Source organism: Choristoneura fumiferana, chromosome 19 (genome assembly GCF_025370935.1).
Source record: "Choristoneura fumiferana chromosome 19, NRCan_CFum_1, whole genome shotgun sequence".
NCBI lineage: Eukaryota > Metazoa > Arthropoda > Insecta > Lepidoptera > Tortricidae > Choristoneura > Choristoneura fumiferana.
This window is the reverse complement of record NC_133490.1, coordinates 5,574,429-5,590,286: the sequence shown is the minus strand read 5'-3', so window position 1 is coordinate 5,590,286 and position 15,858 is coordinate 5,574,429. Positions and strand designations below refer to the sequence as shown.

The 15,858-nt window shown below is 39.8% G+C and overlaps 1 protein-coding gene across 10 annotated transcripts in view; it reads right to left on the bottom strand.

The window, feature by feature from the left end:
• Positions 1-15,858, bottom strand: part of LOC141438738 (uncharacterized) — a 213,231-nt gene that overhangs the window by 9,067 nt on the left and 188,306 nt on the right. For 9 of the 10 annotated variants that reach the window (XM_074102673.1, XM_074102675.1, XM_074102672.1 and 6 more), the window contains 11 exons: positions 15,371-15,591; positions 13,854-13,974; positions 13,150-13,279; positions 10,210-10,306; positions 7,303-7,453; positions 5,656-5,803; positions 4,902-5,090; positions 3,423-3,640; positions 2,657-2,837; positions 1,642-1,851; positions 588-725 (listed from right to left, as the gene is read on the bottom strand). In XM_074102673.1, the coding sequence (XP_073958774.1) occupies positions 588-725; positions 1,642-1,851; positions 2,657-2,837; positions 3,423-3,640; positions 4,902-5,090; positions 5,656-5,803; positions 7,303-7,453; positions 10,210-10,306; positions 13,150-13,279; positions 13,854-13,974; positions 15,371-15,591 (1,804 nt within the window). The remainder of the gene's footprint in view (positions 1-587; positions 726-1,641; positions 1,852-2,656; positions 2,838-3,422; positions 3,641-4,901; positions 5,091-5,655; positions 5,804-7,302; positions 7,454-10,209; positions 10,307-13,149; positions 13,280-13,853; positions 13,975-15,370; positions 15,592-15,858) is intronic. The other variant, XM_074102676.1, reaches the window with a different exon arrangement.

The following is a 15,858-nucleotide window of genomic DNA, read 5'->3' as shown; positions in this document are numbered from 1 at the left end:
CTCCAGTGACGTATTTTACATGAAGAGGGATGTGATATGCTGGTTCCACACGATTGGCAAGCGCCGACAAACGTACAGGACGCAGACATTTATGTTAGAGTAAATATGAGTAAAAGCTATTTCCATCTTATTCTATCGTATGACTACGTTCCGTGCATGCGTTAGCGCTTGCCAAACATGTGGACGAAGCAATAAGTTTAACGCCAAAGTCTGTCGGTCTATGGCATCGTATTTTTAGCAACGGGGAAATCGTGTGGTATTTAGTGGGTATCTCCTTCTTGGGCAAGTCCCACATACCATCTGTTTCCCCAAACTGGCTGAATGTATAAGGTGCACTTCTCACACCATAAAAAGAGGGTTTGCAAAGCGAAGTCGGTTAAGAATTATTAATGAAGGTAAGTGGACAATAAGCTCTAGGAAGTTGGAGACGTGCAGCCGGGTTTTTTAGCTGGTGAGAGTCCGGCACTGTCTGGGACCTCCGTACCCAGTAGGCCAGGATTTTGGAGGACAAACCACAAAGTGATCCTATATCGGTTCCATTTTTTTCCTTTCGAGGTACAGACAACAGGAAGGTGAAGTGGACTGACCTCTCTCTGATGGACACCAGGACGCTCCTTCTTGTGTATATCTGGTATTTCGTAGAGACGGCAGTAGCAGACGAGGCGGCGGTGTGGCAGAGCGAGATGCGGCTTCTTGCCAACTATGGTTGCTTGCACTTTCATCACCTGGGAACAGAACAGACGGTGTATAGCATTATCTGTATTGAAAAAAAAAAATACAACCAAATTGATAACCTCTTCCATTTTTTTAAGTCGGTTAAAAATTACAAGTTACTTCGGATAAAATTCCTTTGACGACCGTAGACTAGTGATCCTAACGGTAACTCTCACAATCATGTTGTCAGTCCAATTAATGGGAGGCCTGCTTCGAGCGAAAAGGCCCGCCTATTGCCACTTCAACTTGCATATTTTTCCAGCTATACCGACCTCGACGAATTTCTATATTCCAAATTCTATCGCGCAAAGAAACTCCCAAGCATAGCTTTCTCCATAGCTGGTTGCGTGACTCTGAGCCTCTCCAAGAGACCAACAGTCACGGACCACGTCTCAGAGCCATAGTACATCATTAGCAACACACAGCAGGTGGTTTTGCAGGTGGAAGGACCGCCCAGATTGCTACCACCATCTTGCTCGCTAATCCTGCCGTGAAGCAGCAGTGCTTGCACTGTTGTGATTCGGCGTGGAGAGTAAGACAGCCGGTGAAATTACTGGCACTTGAGGTATCCCATCTTAGGCCTCTAGGTTGGCAACGCATCTGCAATACCCCTGGTGTTGCAGATGTTTATGAGCGGTGGTGATCTCTTACCATCAGGAGACCCATTTGCTCGTTTGCCATCCAGTCGAATAAAAAAAAAACACTGGTTGAAGACTAGCTCGAAGTTACTTTAACCTCCTGCGACCCACCATACAACAAAAATTTACATCGAAATTTAAATCTTAATGTCTCATAGATAAAGTTGAATTTATTTTTTTGTTAACTATTGCTAACACTATGTACTAGTATTATCACTTTGAACTCAAGGAGATTAAGTTTTTTTTTTTATGATGGAGATGTTGATTATTTATATAAAGAGTTTTATACCTGTGTGACATGGTCGCTGCCGGGTCTGAACTCGCTCGACTTGACCCTCTCATAGATCCCGGCCAGCATGTCGCGGTCTATGTCGCCGCAGTCGTCGATGCCGCGTAGGTTGCGTACGAAGTCGTCCAGCGACATGCGCGCCTCTGGCTTCAAATTTGGTGTGTGTAGATCCGTGTTTAGCATGATGATAGCGAACGCAAGCACGAATATCTGTAAAACAATAGCTCAGTTAGTATTTTTTTTTTTCATCCACTTAGGGGCTGTTTCATCACTAGTGATCGGCCATCGGAAGCATTTTATGTCAATTTGATGACGAAATTATTACATGGACATGAATATTTAATTTCTTGCACTATTTTTTTACCTACTAAAAATTTATGTTTTTTATTGAGTTACAATCAAGGTTTTAACATTTCTATTACCTATGATATGATTATGAAGCACAGACCATAATTTATATAAATGGATCCTAAATGTTAAAAGGAATCGATTGTCAATATTAAACATAGAAAAATTATGATTATTTACTATAACAAATTAAATTCAGAAATTTTTTAAGAATGTGTGGTTTTATTTTGAACAAAACCGATCCATATTAGTCATTACTATTCATTACGTAGGACTCAAAGTGACATAAAATGCTTCCGATGGCCGTTCACTATTCATCACTCATTGATTAATTTTATTTGATAGATAAATATGATGCCGTCTCCGTCTATTCGAACAAAACAAACAGAGACGGCATCAGATTTATCCGTGATTAGAACATTCCTGAGAATGAAATCTAGCCATAATCCCACTAATATTATAAGTGCGAAAGTTTGTAAGTATGTTTGTTTGTTACTTCATCACGTCTAAACCACTGAACTGATTTAGATAAAATTCGGTATACAAATAGTTTGAGTCCCAGAGAAGGACATTAGGATAGTTTTTACCCCGTAAAACTCTCTAGTTCCCGCGGGATAGCAATAAACGAATTGTACACGGACAAATCTTTCATAGGGTCGCAACCGACCGTGTCCTGTGTGCGCAGGCGCTGCACGAAGTCCGTGTTACAGACGCAGTAGCGGCGCGCGAACGCCTCGACCAGCCGCTCGATCTTCTGCGCCTCGCCCGGCAGACGGAAGTGAGCCTGGTAGCGCCGCAGGGCTACATCCACAGCCATGCCGGATAGGTCCAGCTCGTTGACGAAGCATCTGACAAAAATAATGAATATTTTTAAATTCTTAATTTAAGTTCGTACTCCCAGAAGAACAGCGTATCAACTCAAAATGCGAAAGTTTGGAAGCCTGTTTGTTACTTCATCACGCCTGAGCGCTTTGCTATGCGGGTGAGCAAAGTAATTGTTCCAGTTCATTGATATGGACCTCCGCAAAGTAACGCCTGGTTCAATAAATTACTAAAAACCGATTCAGATAAAGTGCCGGGGCAGGACGTAGGATAGTTTTTATCCCGGAAAATTACATAGTTCCCGCGATATAGCGTTAAAGGGATTCTACGCGGACGGAGTCACTGGTAACAGACCAGTTTTTTATAGTTCATTGATATAGACCTCCGCAAAGTAATCCCTGATTCAATGAGTTATTGCAAATGTTGAAACAATTACGTAAAAAAAGCAGTTGCAAGATTTCATCCGAACAAACATAAAGTAATAACAAGCACTGCAACTTTAAATGAGACTGGCATAGGACCAGGCAGAGGCGTGACAATGAAGATGCTTTTATTACAGTAGATGGCATGTGATTGATTTGAAATTTGAGACGTAAGGAGACGTAACTCACTCTAGCACAGCCATGTTGAACTGGTTCTGCAGATTCCCCAGATATTCTCCGATCATCTGTTTGCTGAGCCCCTTCCTAGTTATGAGGAAGCGAGCCACGCCGCGCGGAGAGTTCTCCAGAAAGCCCCGGGAGATCAGATACGCGATGCCGCGCTCAGGCTTCTTGTTGAACAGGTTCAATCCCACGCGGTATTGCCGCTTGCGGACTGTTTCTGACACCTGAAAAAAAAATAGACGAAAGTTAAAATATACACGTAGTTCTAGCGGTTCTCTATCGCAGGGTTTCTCACTTATGGCTCCACGTCTAAAGTTTCTAACGACAGCGGAAAGTAATAAAAGAAAACTAAGTTTATTTTTATTTCAATTATCATGATAATATAATGTATATTATTTATTTTAATAAAAGGTAACAAATATAGGTAAGAATCGTCTGAAACAAACAACACAAATAACAAACAAATAAGTGTCAAATTTGGAGTTGAAATAAAAAATACAAAAATACTCCAAAAACCAATCTTAATCATCTTGCCAGTCTTGCAGCCACCATCACGAAAACCTTGTCGCGAACCCCCTACCGTCGAATAGCGAACCCCCTTTGAGAAACCCTGCTCTATCGTTTTCCCAAATTTAAATTTGTCATATTCATTTCGGAAGAAGCATTTTCTTCAGAATTGATATTAACCTGTCCCTGTCCCAGAGGCACAAATTTGTGCCCAAATTCCTTTGATCCAACAGGATCACAATGGGAGATGACAGATTAAACTAACCTAACTTATTGCATTCCATAAGATGTGATGACATTTAAAAAAAAAAACAGAAAAAGCACGGTAGTAGTGTGTTCTAAAGTTTCACATTGGGAACGGATTATTCACTACAGTTCGTTCGCGTTAAGAATGCAGTGAGCCATCAGTGCCTCACGTAATGAGGGCTGTCGCGTATGAATTCGCCACTAGAGGCGCTAGTGTAGCGTGAGGTCTCCGAAATGTCAAATCTCATAGTTTTCGGGTGAGCTACGCGGGTTTATTTATAATTAGAATAATTTTGTGAATATTTTGCAATATCTGAAATTAATTATGGCAAATATGCATTCCGGGGCAATGAATGTCTGTGTTTTGAGACAGTTTGCCTTTCGGAAACCTTTGTCCTCCCTTTTTTCCGAACAAAACGGGGACTATGCAACACTGTGGCATGCTCGATATTTTTATGGTACGGTTTTAAGGTGTATTAAATATGATTTTAATCTAAACTTTGTTTTCACGCCCGTAATAACAAACTTTGAAAGCCATACTTAAAAACCTCACGCAACAGTGCGCCATGTAGTGAGACAAAAAACGATAGCCTTCATTAAGGCCGTTTAATCGTACAGCGTGCCTGACGCCGTCCGCTGGTGCCGCTGGAAGGACCAATAAACCCTAGCATCCCCGCCCTTCACAAGTGACGAGAAGACTCGCTCTTCCAGCACCCCGCAGTTCCCTCATACCTTGAGCGTGACGTGAGGGGGATGGTCGAGCGGCGGGCGGCAGCAGGCGGCCGGCGGCGGCGCCTCGTAGTACGGTGGCGCGTCTTGCCGTTTCCACACGCCGTAGCCGCCGGCCGGGTCATAAATCGTGCCGGATGCCGTCCGCTGGTGCTGCTGGAAGTGCTGCTCTTGGATGTGGACGTGGGGTTCCTGGAAGCACAAATTGCAAGATCCAACTAATATTTTAAATGCGAAAGTTTGTATGTGTGTGTGTATGTTTGTTACTCCTTCACGCTAAAACGACTTGACGGACTAGGATGAAATTTGGTATGTAGATAGCTGGATATCTGGAATAACACACAAGCTACTTTTTATCCCGATATTCCGACGGAATCGGTATAAAATCTTAAAATCTAATCCGCTGGGTATATAGGATATTTATAATGCAACGTCAATTAATACCACGATGTAATTTTTGGGAATCCTCACGGAAAATTAGTAAAATTCGGGAATTTCAATTCAACTGCTGGATTTAAAAATTTACGTATGCGAAGCCGCGGGTAAAAACTAGTTTAGAATATCTTAGACCTACGCGTCTGTTTCAGACGAATTTCGGCGTGTTGCGTATCAGTACGGGCATTGACTCATTTACCGACCTTAGGCTTCATGACAAGCACATTAAGGTCGAGGGTTTTATTTGGGGGGTTGCAACCAAGGTAGCCTGCATGTTACAACACTGTTTACGAGCAAGTGTGATGAAAAATGTATCTCTTACCGGCGCCCTCGGCTGGTACGGCTGGTGGTAATGATGCCGGTGTTCCTGTGACGAGGACGACGACGACGACTGCACAGAGGACATCGACCCCCCGCGGACCACCGCGCCGCCGCATTCCGCGCGCCGCAGCGACACCGGGCTCTCCGCACTGGGGAGAGTTGATCGTTAGTCGGGAACTGCCATTGGGTTGGAGAGAAAGGGATCGGATTACGTGACATTGGATGTGATTGAGTTTGTAACACGAATTATTTTAATTCAAACAAAGGTTTCTTGACAGATGAAAATAGTATCGTGTGCACCAACTAGGATGTCACAGAAACCCTTATTGAAATCCTTTAGAGCCCCCGCAGACTATAAACTTTTTGTCGGCCGATTAGTTAAGTAGATAAAAACATGCTTTCTAATCTAATCTGCCGCTTCTTCCTGGCTCTGCCTTAAATTTTGCGTTGATCCTAAGCACTAAACCAAGGTTAACTGAGCTATACTTTACTTTACTCTTTACTGCTTTGACACCAACTTGACAGGCATTTTAAAAGAGCTAGTTACTTAGTTTATTTATTTTACGATTGTCTAATGTATCCCGCACAATTTAAAGCCGTCAGAAACTTCATTTATTCTAGAAGTTAAGCGTCCTTTGTAAACGACAAAAACAAGTAGTAAATATGAACTGAACTTAAAGACGATTTGACATAACTTTAAACACAAGCAACAAATGGATACCAGGAACAGGATCACGGAGGAGTGCTGTATGGCGGATCAAGTCAATGGATAGGTAGGTGGGGAACACTTATAGCATATACTACATTTCAAGTAAATAAATTATGCGACAAATTCAGTCCACCCGCCACTACTAATGTGAGCAATGGTAAATTATTTATTCGCTTAAGTGTTTCGTGAGTTATTTTGTATTTTAGACCCTTATGCGGCAAGAGTTCAGGTCACTGTTCAAAATTAACTTTACCAGGATGCCAATGCCCAGTCATTGGCGTGCATTGCGCGATTCCAGGGCAGGCTGTTGGTAGTTGACGCCGCAGCATCGCACGACCAGCAATATACTCGGGTCCAGAATTAGGCGAACAAACTCTACAGTTCATTACACACAAATGTTGCCACAGTTACTCCAGTGCTGTAGGTAATATCGATAATAAAAAAAAATATCGATGTTAGAAAAAAAACTTTTTCCTTTGAGATTTCGAAAAAAAATTGAACATCGGGAAGGACGCCATCCACCATTTTGTTTTATTGACATTTCATATATGTCATTCGACTTAACTGCCATCGGCTTGCTTGGAACTATTTCCGTTATTGTGAAATTTACGTTACGGTATTATTTTTTTATCCTTTTTGTCGCTTTCAGGCCTAAAGCTATGAAAATACAAGTCCAAAAGTGACAAACATTTTCATTCCGCGTCTACACAAGGTTATATCGACATATTCCTATGCCTTTTTTATTTTGCTATGTCTGGTAACATTTTCAGTTGTCAATCTAGTTCGCCTAATTTTGGACTCGATAGTGCTGCCTACCCTACTCAATGCACGCCGCAGCTCACTTAACCACAGCACTACAGGCTGACACATTTCTAATAAACATTGCCACCCTTTGTGAACATTTTAAGCAAATACGCGGTCTCAAAAGCATGAATTTACTTGAGTGTAATACTGCTGGTGCGTTTAGGCACGTCTGGGGGGAACCTGCGCGCGTTGGCCGCCTGGATCGCAGCCAGCTGCTGCTGCTGGCGCGCCGTCGGCGAGGAGAGCGGCTTGCCGCCCGAGGATAGCAGGTTGCCGTAGATAGGACCTGGAATTATTACATTTTTCATTGTAAGTTTTTTTCTTGACGGTAGTTTTAAGTATGTCACTGTCATTCAGTACAAATGGAAAATCATGCATTGACTATTTTGAAATCGGACTGATTGAATACGGTCCAAAATGAAATTAGTAAAAAAGTAATTTTGCTGAAATATACCTATTTAGAAACGAATTTCTATACTAATTCTATGCTTTCTGAGTCTGCGTAAATAGACAAGATTCCACTTTTGACGATATTCAGCAGAGCTACTACGAAACTCGAAGTTCGTGGCGTGCAGTCCCTCTGACACTTATACTATTTAATACGAGAGCGAGAGGGACGGTACGATTTCGAGTTTCGTAGTAGCTAGCCAGAATGGACAGTTTGTTTTGGGTTGAAGAAACTGAATCGCGTAACAGGGTGGAACTTTAGCCATGATGATAAATCTGCCTAAAAAAAAAACTAAAAATTTATAACAATGTGGTAGTTCAAACTGAGTGAAAATCACGAAAGTTTAAACCTTTATAAAAATGTGGTAGTAAATGCTTAACTTATAATTTATTGGAATATTGCTTCACTAAAAGCCAAAGTCTGACAGCTGGTTTTTGAGATTTTATAAAAAATGCACGCTATTTTTTATATATTCGACTGGATGGCAAACGAGCAAGTGGGTCTCCTGATTGTAAGCGATCACCACCGCCCATAGACACCTGCAACACCAGGGGATTGCAGATGCGTTGCCAACCTAGAGGCCTAATATGGGATACCTCAAGTGCTAGTCATTTCACCGGCTGTCTTACTCTCCACGCCGAAACACAACAGTGCAAGCACTGCTGCTTCACGGCAGGATTAGCGAGCAAGATGGTGGTAGCAATCCGGGCGGACCTTGCACAAGGTCCTACCACCATTTGCTGTAGTTAAGCCGTTTGATTTTTGACCCACCGTAAAACGTTATCACGCGAGAAGGTATATCTGATTTACCTTTTGAGGCAAGAATGCCATTAAGACATTTTCCGTGCTAAACTTTTACAGTTAAAGGTGGTTCATTTAGTTTAATTGCATAGGCAATTGCACTGGTTTGAATATATAAGAAACAAATAAGATTTTTAATTTAAGTACTCGTACCAAACTTTATCAATCATTTCACTAGTTAAAACTCCACGTGGACCGGAAAACTGACGTAATTTTAATAACAACTAAATAAATTGTAAACTGATAACACCGGTTACTTAAACACGGGTATTCCTAGAGTAATCAAATAATGTCAACATTTCTTTAACGTTTAAATGTAAGCAGTAAACAACGTAGACAATAACAAATTCAAACGGCGGACGTTTGACTGACATGGATATCTTTTACAATATTGGTTATAGCATTAAGTTTTTAATTGTTAAGTGAAAAAGGGCGTACATCTTAATATTCACTCTATTCCTTACTATACTGTCTATTGTAAAGGTTGCCTGGAAGAGATCGCTCTGGAGCGATAAAACCGTCTATTGCTTACCTTAGAAAATCTCTATAAATATAAGTAGGTACCTGCGTTTTCTGTAGTGATTACTATGTGACGTCTGACGTGTTCAAAAAAGAATCATTGTATTGTATTCACCAATACCGTTTGTATTATGATATGATTTTGATGAATTTCACATGGAAATAGGAATTCTAACACGATAAGTTGATCAAGTTAGGCATGATGTTTTGTGGTCCCGGGTTCGAATCCCGGCCGGGGCAGATATTTGTATGAATAATACGAATGTTTGTTCTCGGGTCTTGGATGTTTAATATGTATTCAAGTATGTATTTAAAAAATTATAAGTATGTTTATCTTGCCTAGTTCCATAGTACAAGCTTTGCTTAGTTTGGGACAGGAAATAGGAATTCTAACACGATAAGTTGATCAAGTTAGGCATAATGTTCAAACAATTGTTTATTATACATAAAGACCACACTATTTTTCCTCCAGTGAAACTACCTAGGTATGGGCATCTGAATCCGTTAACTGTTCAGAAGTATTTTAAAACAAACCTAACCTAACCTATAATAGAGTTCTACAAGATAACCATTTAATAATTTCTAAAAAAAAATTATAGTTTCGACGGGAAAAAAAATTGAATAACACAAATTACGTCAAATATTACATTATGCCTTACGAAAATTATGACAGTAGATGCGCACCGAATATTAATATTTACAGGAAATTCAGAACAATTACAAACCCCATAAGATAAGCCAATAATGGGGTCAGCAAACACTGACAATTTTCCCGACATTGATTGATCGCTACGCTGTGAGCTCAATTGTAAACATAAAACTTTCAAATTAACTCCGCCAAAATCTTCAACTTTCTGCTTGTTCATAAATATTACTTTATTTTCTTCACTTTTAAATAAAATCACATTTTAGAGTACATTTTGCAGTGCTGTGAGCTTGATTTTATTTTGAAGAAATAGGCATCTAGTCTATTCTAACATGTGGTAGCATGGTGAAGCGTTGTGTTGCTCTGAAGATGAGCTCTGGTTGAGTTCGAAACGCGTCAGTGTAGTTTTGGTGGTGATGATGATAGATGGGTTTTTGTGATTTGTGTATGTTCTTACAGTGTGGAGCTGGAGGAACTGCATGAACACACATTTCTAGCATTAACGTAGTTATCACAAGGTCGAGGGTGAGCAAAGTAATTGTTTCAGTTCATTCAATCAGTGAAGTTGATATAAATTTAGGACGTTGGGCCTTACGAGGGCAGGTACTACAATATCAAAAATACCAACCTGAGTTGTTCATCAGCTGATGATTGTGTAGAGATTCATTATGTGACGATGAGGTCGATATATTGGTGACCGACCCACTCACTGAGCAACTGCATACCTGAAATATAAAAGAACGAGACGTCATTTAGACACGAAGTTTGTTTCAACTTGCCAAGTCGTCAACTGTCAGATATTTCAATTTATTTATACGACGTCTACTTTTAATATAATACAGCCTTCCCCAGGGATTTCAATGAGGATCGGTGGTGCTACAATGTTTTAAACCGATCTGACTGAGTTTATATCACCAATCCACCAGGGGGGCTAAATCGAAGTTCGTATCGTACCGTCCCTCTCACTCTCGTATTAAATTATATAAGCGCCAGCGGGACGGCAAGACACGGACTTCGCTTTTCGAATTTCGTTCGTTTAAGTTTGTAGTCGTTTATCTATTGTAATTGAAATACACAGACAGACACATTTTAAGTAGGTTTAAATAAATAGGTAAGATTAACGATTACTTTGGCGATTATATCTAAGCCATACCTACATATAAGTACCTTTAAATGTCATGTGTAGTACTTATAGTACGAGGGTTTTGCGAAAGTCAGCCCTGTGTATATTACGCACACATTCACGCGTGTACAGACGTCGTCGTGCTTATGTAGATTCAAGAACGCGTATTTTGTACGTCGTGTCTGCCGTGTGGCACAGGTCTCCTCTCGGAATGGGAAGTCACGGGCCGAAAGTACCTCAACCTTTCGATCACATTGCATCTGTCGTGGTCACGAATACGGTCTACGTCTACTCAATTTTAATTCTACGGATCTCTTTATCTTATTTCCTTTCGTAAGAAGTTAAATAGTTGGGATCGAGAGACGAGGAAGGTGAAATTCTTAAGAATAGGCACGAATATTAGTAAGATAACAGTACACTATCTGAATTGCGACTTTAACTATTAATATTATAATACCTTACTTACCCAACACAAAATATTTGTGAAAATATTTTATTTACTAATTAATTAACAGCCGTGTTTATTTTATGAGTCTATTAAATGACTCTCATAGGTATTGAAATTGAATTAAACGATCAATATATGTAATTAATTTGTCTTGTAAAAACTTTTTTATATCACTTATAAATAATCTTTACTTCCTTACTAATATTACAAATGTGGAATTGACTTTATTCGTTCCGTTTTCACACCTCGACTACTAAATCGATAGGAACGCAATTTTTATCCTGAAAAAAAAAAGGAGCTATTCCCGAGGGCGCACGCTAATTTAATTCTTCGCAAACAAAGTCGCGGGCAACAGCTAGTTAACGTAACATACAAGATATTTCTCTATAATAAGTATGATTGCATTACATACATGATATTTTCCAGTACGCCCGAACCACACTCTGATTCGCCTCCCTTTCCTCGTTGGCAACCAGACTTTATTCTTCACTATGCTTTTCAAAACTTCTTTCGTTTTATGGCGCTCCATTATCATTTTCAAACACTTAAAATACCCGCTCAAATTATTCAAACTCAGCTACTATAAGCAATAAGTCAAAAAAGTGAGGATATTAAACTATCTGCAAATTTAAAAATTTCAATTCAATAGAAAATGTCACTTGGAAATTTTGAAGCACCACCAGCTTCACGTTAAGTAAAAAGGAATTTAATCGTTCAATTAAAACTTGTTCGTTATCAGAAACACGTCTGCTGATCTCAACGTCATTTTAGATACTGATAACAATGTGTGTGAAGATAATTATAATAATACCGTAATGGAGAGTTATAATTCAAACAATTACAATACGTATCGGAAACAACGTAGCGAATGTCAACATTCTTGAGATAGCGCAAATCCTTAATTAAATTTATCGTCGATCAAAAATAGAGTAACTTTATTACAAAGGATAATAAATTACAATAACATGATAATTGGAGCTGTCAATTTGGATAACAGTAAATAAAAAATAAAACTACCGAAATTTGTGTAACGGATAATAATAGAACCATGCATTTTGTTTGCGCACTGAAGGATATTGATATTGTACCATGTTGCGGGCATCGAAAGCTAAAGTATAGGTATGGAAAAAGCTTACTGAATCAAAATTTACGAGACCCATGGAACTAAATTAAGCGACATTGATTAGGAAGTTGCACCTGCACTGCAAGACACTTTCCTTATAGATTTAATGCCTTGTAGAAGTTGTAGATTAAGAGTTTTGAAGTGGCGGCCAAGTACCAGAATATGAAATGTTGGAAAGGAAATGGAACCGAAACTAGCGTCTTCTTACGCCGTCTAAAGAAGATGTTAGTCTCAAATAAGTTATGCGTGTTGTTAGTAAACAAGAAGGCAATAGCAACCTACATACGCATAATTTACATGTATGGCTGGAGGGACCAGCCCATAGCGGTTTCACTTCCGCTTCCGCTAGACGACGTAATTATGCAAGGATATTAGCATTCCGACAGTAGTATACTACGTATCTGTCGCAAATGAGTTTTAATTTAGCACAATATTCGCTTCGAAATTGTGACGATTTTTTTGTACAGCTCGTCTAAGTCACAACCATAAGGCGCTTATGAATTGAAAACGTGACGTGTGATTTAATTATGTGTATTTGTAGGTATAATTCCCAACCATAGGTGTGGAACTTTTTTATGCTGATGCATCGTCATGACATATGATAGAAGCGATGGATGCTACTACTATTGGCGTATGCAAGCCTTCAAGATTTTCGGGAGGTTAAGATCGGGAGTCCCGGTAGTCCAGTTGGTAAGACCTTGGTGCGTACACCCAGATGTAGGTATTCCTGTAGTCCTATTGTATAATGCAGGAGGGTTAGGGTTGCGCCTATTGCTTACCTTGTAGTTTTTTTCTGTGTATCTGTTTTCTGTATCGCTTACTATTTCTGGTGTACAATAAAGAGTCTTTGTATTGTATTGTTATTCCAACTTACCCCGCTGTCAGTGTCTCCACGATGGTGAGGTGGCATATCGCTAGCCATCATGTGTATTTGGTGTGCCGAATGTTGCACCCTTGCGACCATGGCTTCGACCTCGTTCTGGCTTTCGCATTGGAGGTGGTTGCTGGAAGACAAGGCGACGGATTAGAACTAGTATCAGGCAGCGCTAGAACGTTGAAACTGGAAAACGGTATGAACAGACCGGCTCAACCGTGGAAACTGGTTTTCTTCTTCTTACAGAACATTAAGAGGAGGTGATAGTGGAGTAGAGACTTAAAGAGTAGGAAGCGTAGTGCAACATCACCAATCTAAATCCACAACACCTGAAGATTGTGAAGGGCTGCCACAGCAGAGGACTAAAATAGAATTCTGCCATTTCACTGGATGGTTAATCTGGTCCGGAACACAGCAGACCAAGCAGTATAATGATACTACGACCAACTGCTTGCTCGGCTGTGTTCCGGCCCAGAGTAGCCAGCCAGTGAAATGGCACATGAGGTATTTTATTTTAATTACTAAGAAAGATGGTGGTAACTACCCGGACGGACACTGCGTCGGGTTCTACCGCTCACACTACACAGCGTCCACGTCAGTAAATTACATGATAAAGCAAGAAATTCCCAGCTTTATTGTTCTGTTTCCAACGTGTCCGTTTTAACACAAATTGACCAAATATGTCGTGTCTTTTTGCGGCTCACCTCATGTCCATATCGTGCCGTTCGCGTAACGACATCGAACGCATTGGCCTCGTGAGGGCCAGGACCTTCTCAGCGGCCCCGGGGCTCTTCTGCATCAGCGCGTTTGCGTATATGTCGTTACCTTCAAACAAACAAAATACAACTTGAAGTTAGTGGTTATCTATTGTTTTTCCGAAAGTTATATGCTATAATTTCGTTTTCCCGAAGTTCATATGCCCGAAACTTCATTTGTCCGAATGTTTCGTTTACTAGAAAATTTATTTAATATATTCCTATTTTCCCGAAAATGAGATGCCATAAATGATACGAATGCAATACGTATTGTTTTCCATATTATTAAGTGCAATAATATTATTTAATAGAATATTCAAACGCCATACTAAATAGTGTTTATTTTGATTATGATTGATTAAAATTGCTTTTTTTCTATTACTAATCTATCTATTATCTTTATTATCCGGGCTGCTATAAAAAAAACCTAACATCGAAGGCTAAGGCGGGAGCTACGCTCCGCTTCTGAACCTAACCTATCCGAGTCGCTTCTGCTCCGAACCATCTTACTCGCTCGCTTCGCTCGCTCGCACAAATTAAATGTCGCAATTCTAACCTAACCTAACCTATGAGGGTAAAATTTACCTAATTCAAAGGCTTGTTGGACGTATGGGATTTATCAGTATATAGTGTCGATACTCACCATTTAAATGGATGGCAAATGATATTAAGGCATGTGATACTTATGGCTTACAATGATTATAAAAATTAAATTATAGAAATTAATATTATGGGAAACAAAGATTCTGTCATTTGATTAATATGGTAAACAATGAGTAGTGCAATTGAATTTATAAGAAACAATATTATGGCGGTTGAATATTATAGCACATGAAATTCGGGCAAGTAAAGGTATACCCCGTTCGACAACTTTGACATATTGCGTCACGTTTGTGATTGGTTAATTAACTAACGGACCTCTCGATACTAACGCCATCTATCGATATTTCGTCTGTCAAGAAACACTCATCTTTTATTCAATATACACTGTTGTAGATTTTATTGTGATATAGACAAAAATACCCTGCTGAAAAAATACATAAGTAGTCGGATCTATTCGTTATCTAGTCAAAATACGACACGAAAACGAAAACTGCTAAATTAGGATTACTTGGAACTTCCTGTTGGAACTCAGCACTTTCCCAAACTATTTAATTAGGTACGGATAGTGAGGCTTTTTACAAGTATTTTCTTCTATTTTAGAATTTATTCAGCAGTTCCAGAAAATAATCCTAACAACCTATAGGCATAACTTTACCTCTTCATTATATCAGTAGGTATTAGCTCACAGCACAGAACTAGAAAGCCAGCAGATTAAAATTTTCTGTTTAACATTGTACAGTCGAACAAATGGAATCATGACCCAGGGTGGACCTTTTCAAAGGTATGATATGTCAACATGACATTAATAAGCACAAAGGTTCCACCCTGAGTCATGATTCAATTTGTTCCACTGTACAGCATACCATTGACTAGTTGGCCGTGATCCGGGCCGTCCTGCATCCTCCTGTTAGTGGAATCAGCAGCTTTCGCCATCGCCGTGATGGCGCTGAACTTCTTCAAGAGCTGTCGTCTCCTGAACGCCCTCTGTATGGTCACGGCTGCCCTCCTGGCCCGCAGACCACCGTATCTACGCTCTAGAATCTCAACTTGCTTGTCGAGTAGGTCTTGGGACATCTCATAACGACTGGAAAAAGAAAGAATCGTTATCATACATGCTGTTGCTAGGGGTTCTAGTGGAAATGATGGTGTAGGAATGTCTGGATGTGTATTACATGAAGGTTCTATGACATGTAGTGAGATGGCGTTGTTTATATACAAGTAATTTTTAATTATAACAGATTTTGGCATAGGTTGTCTATATGATTCCTATTAAGTTGATGTTTCTAATAGTTAAAGATTGGAAGTTATTGCGTTTAATGAAACTCTAATAGTGATGATCGGAAGATTGATT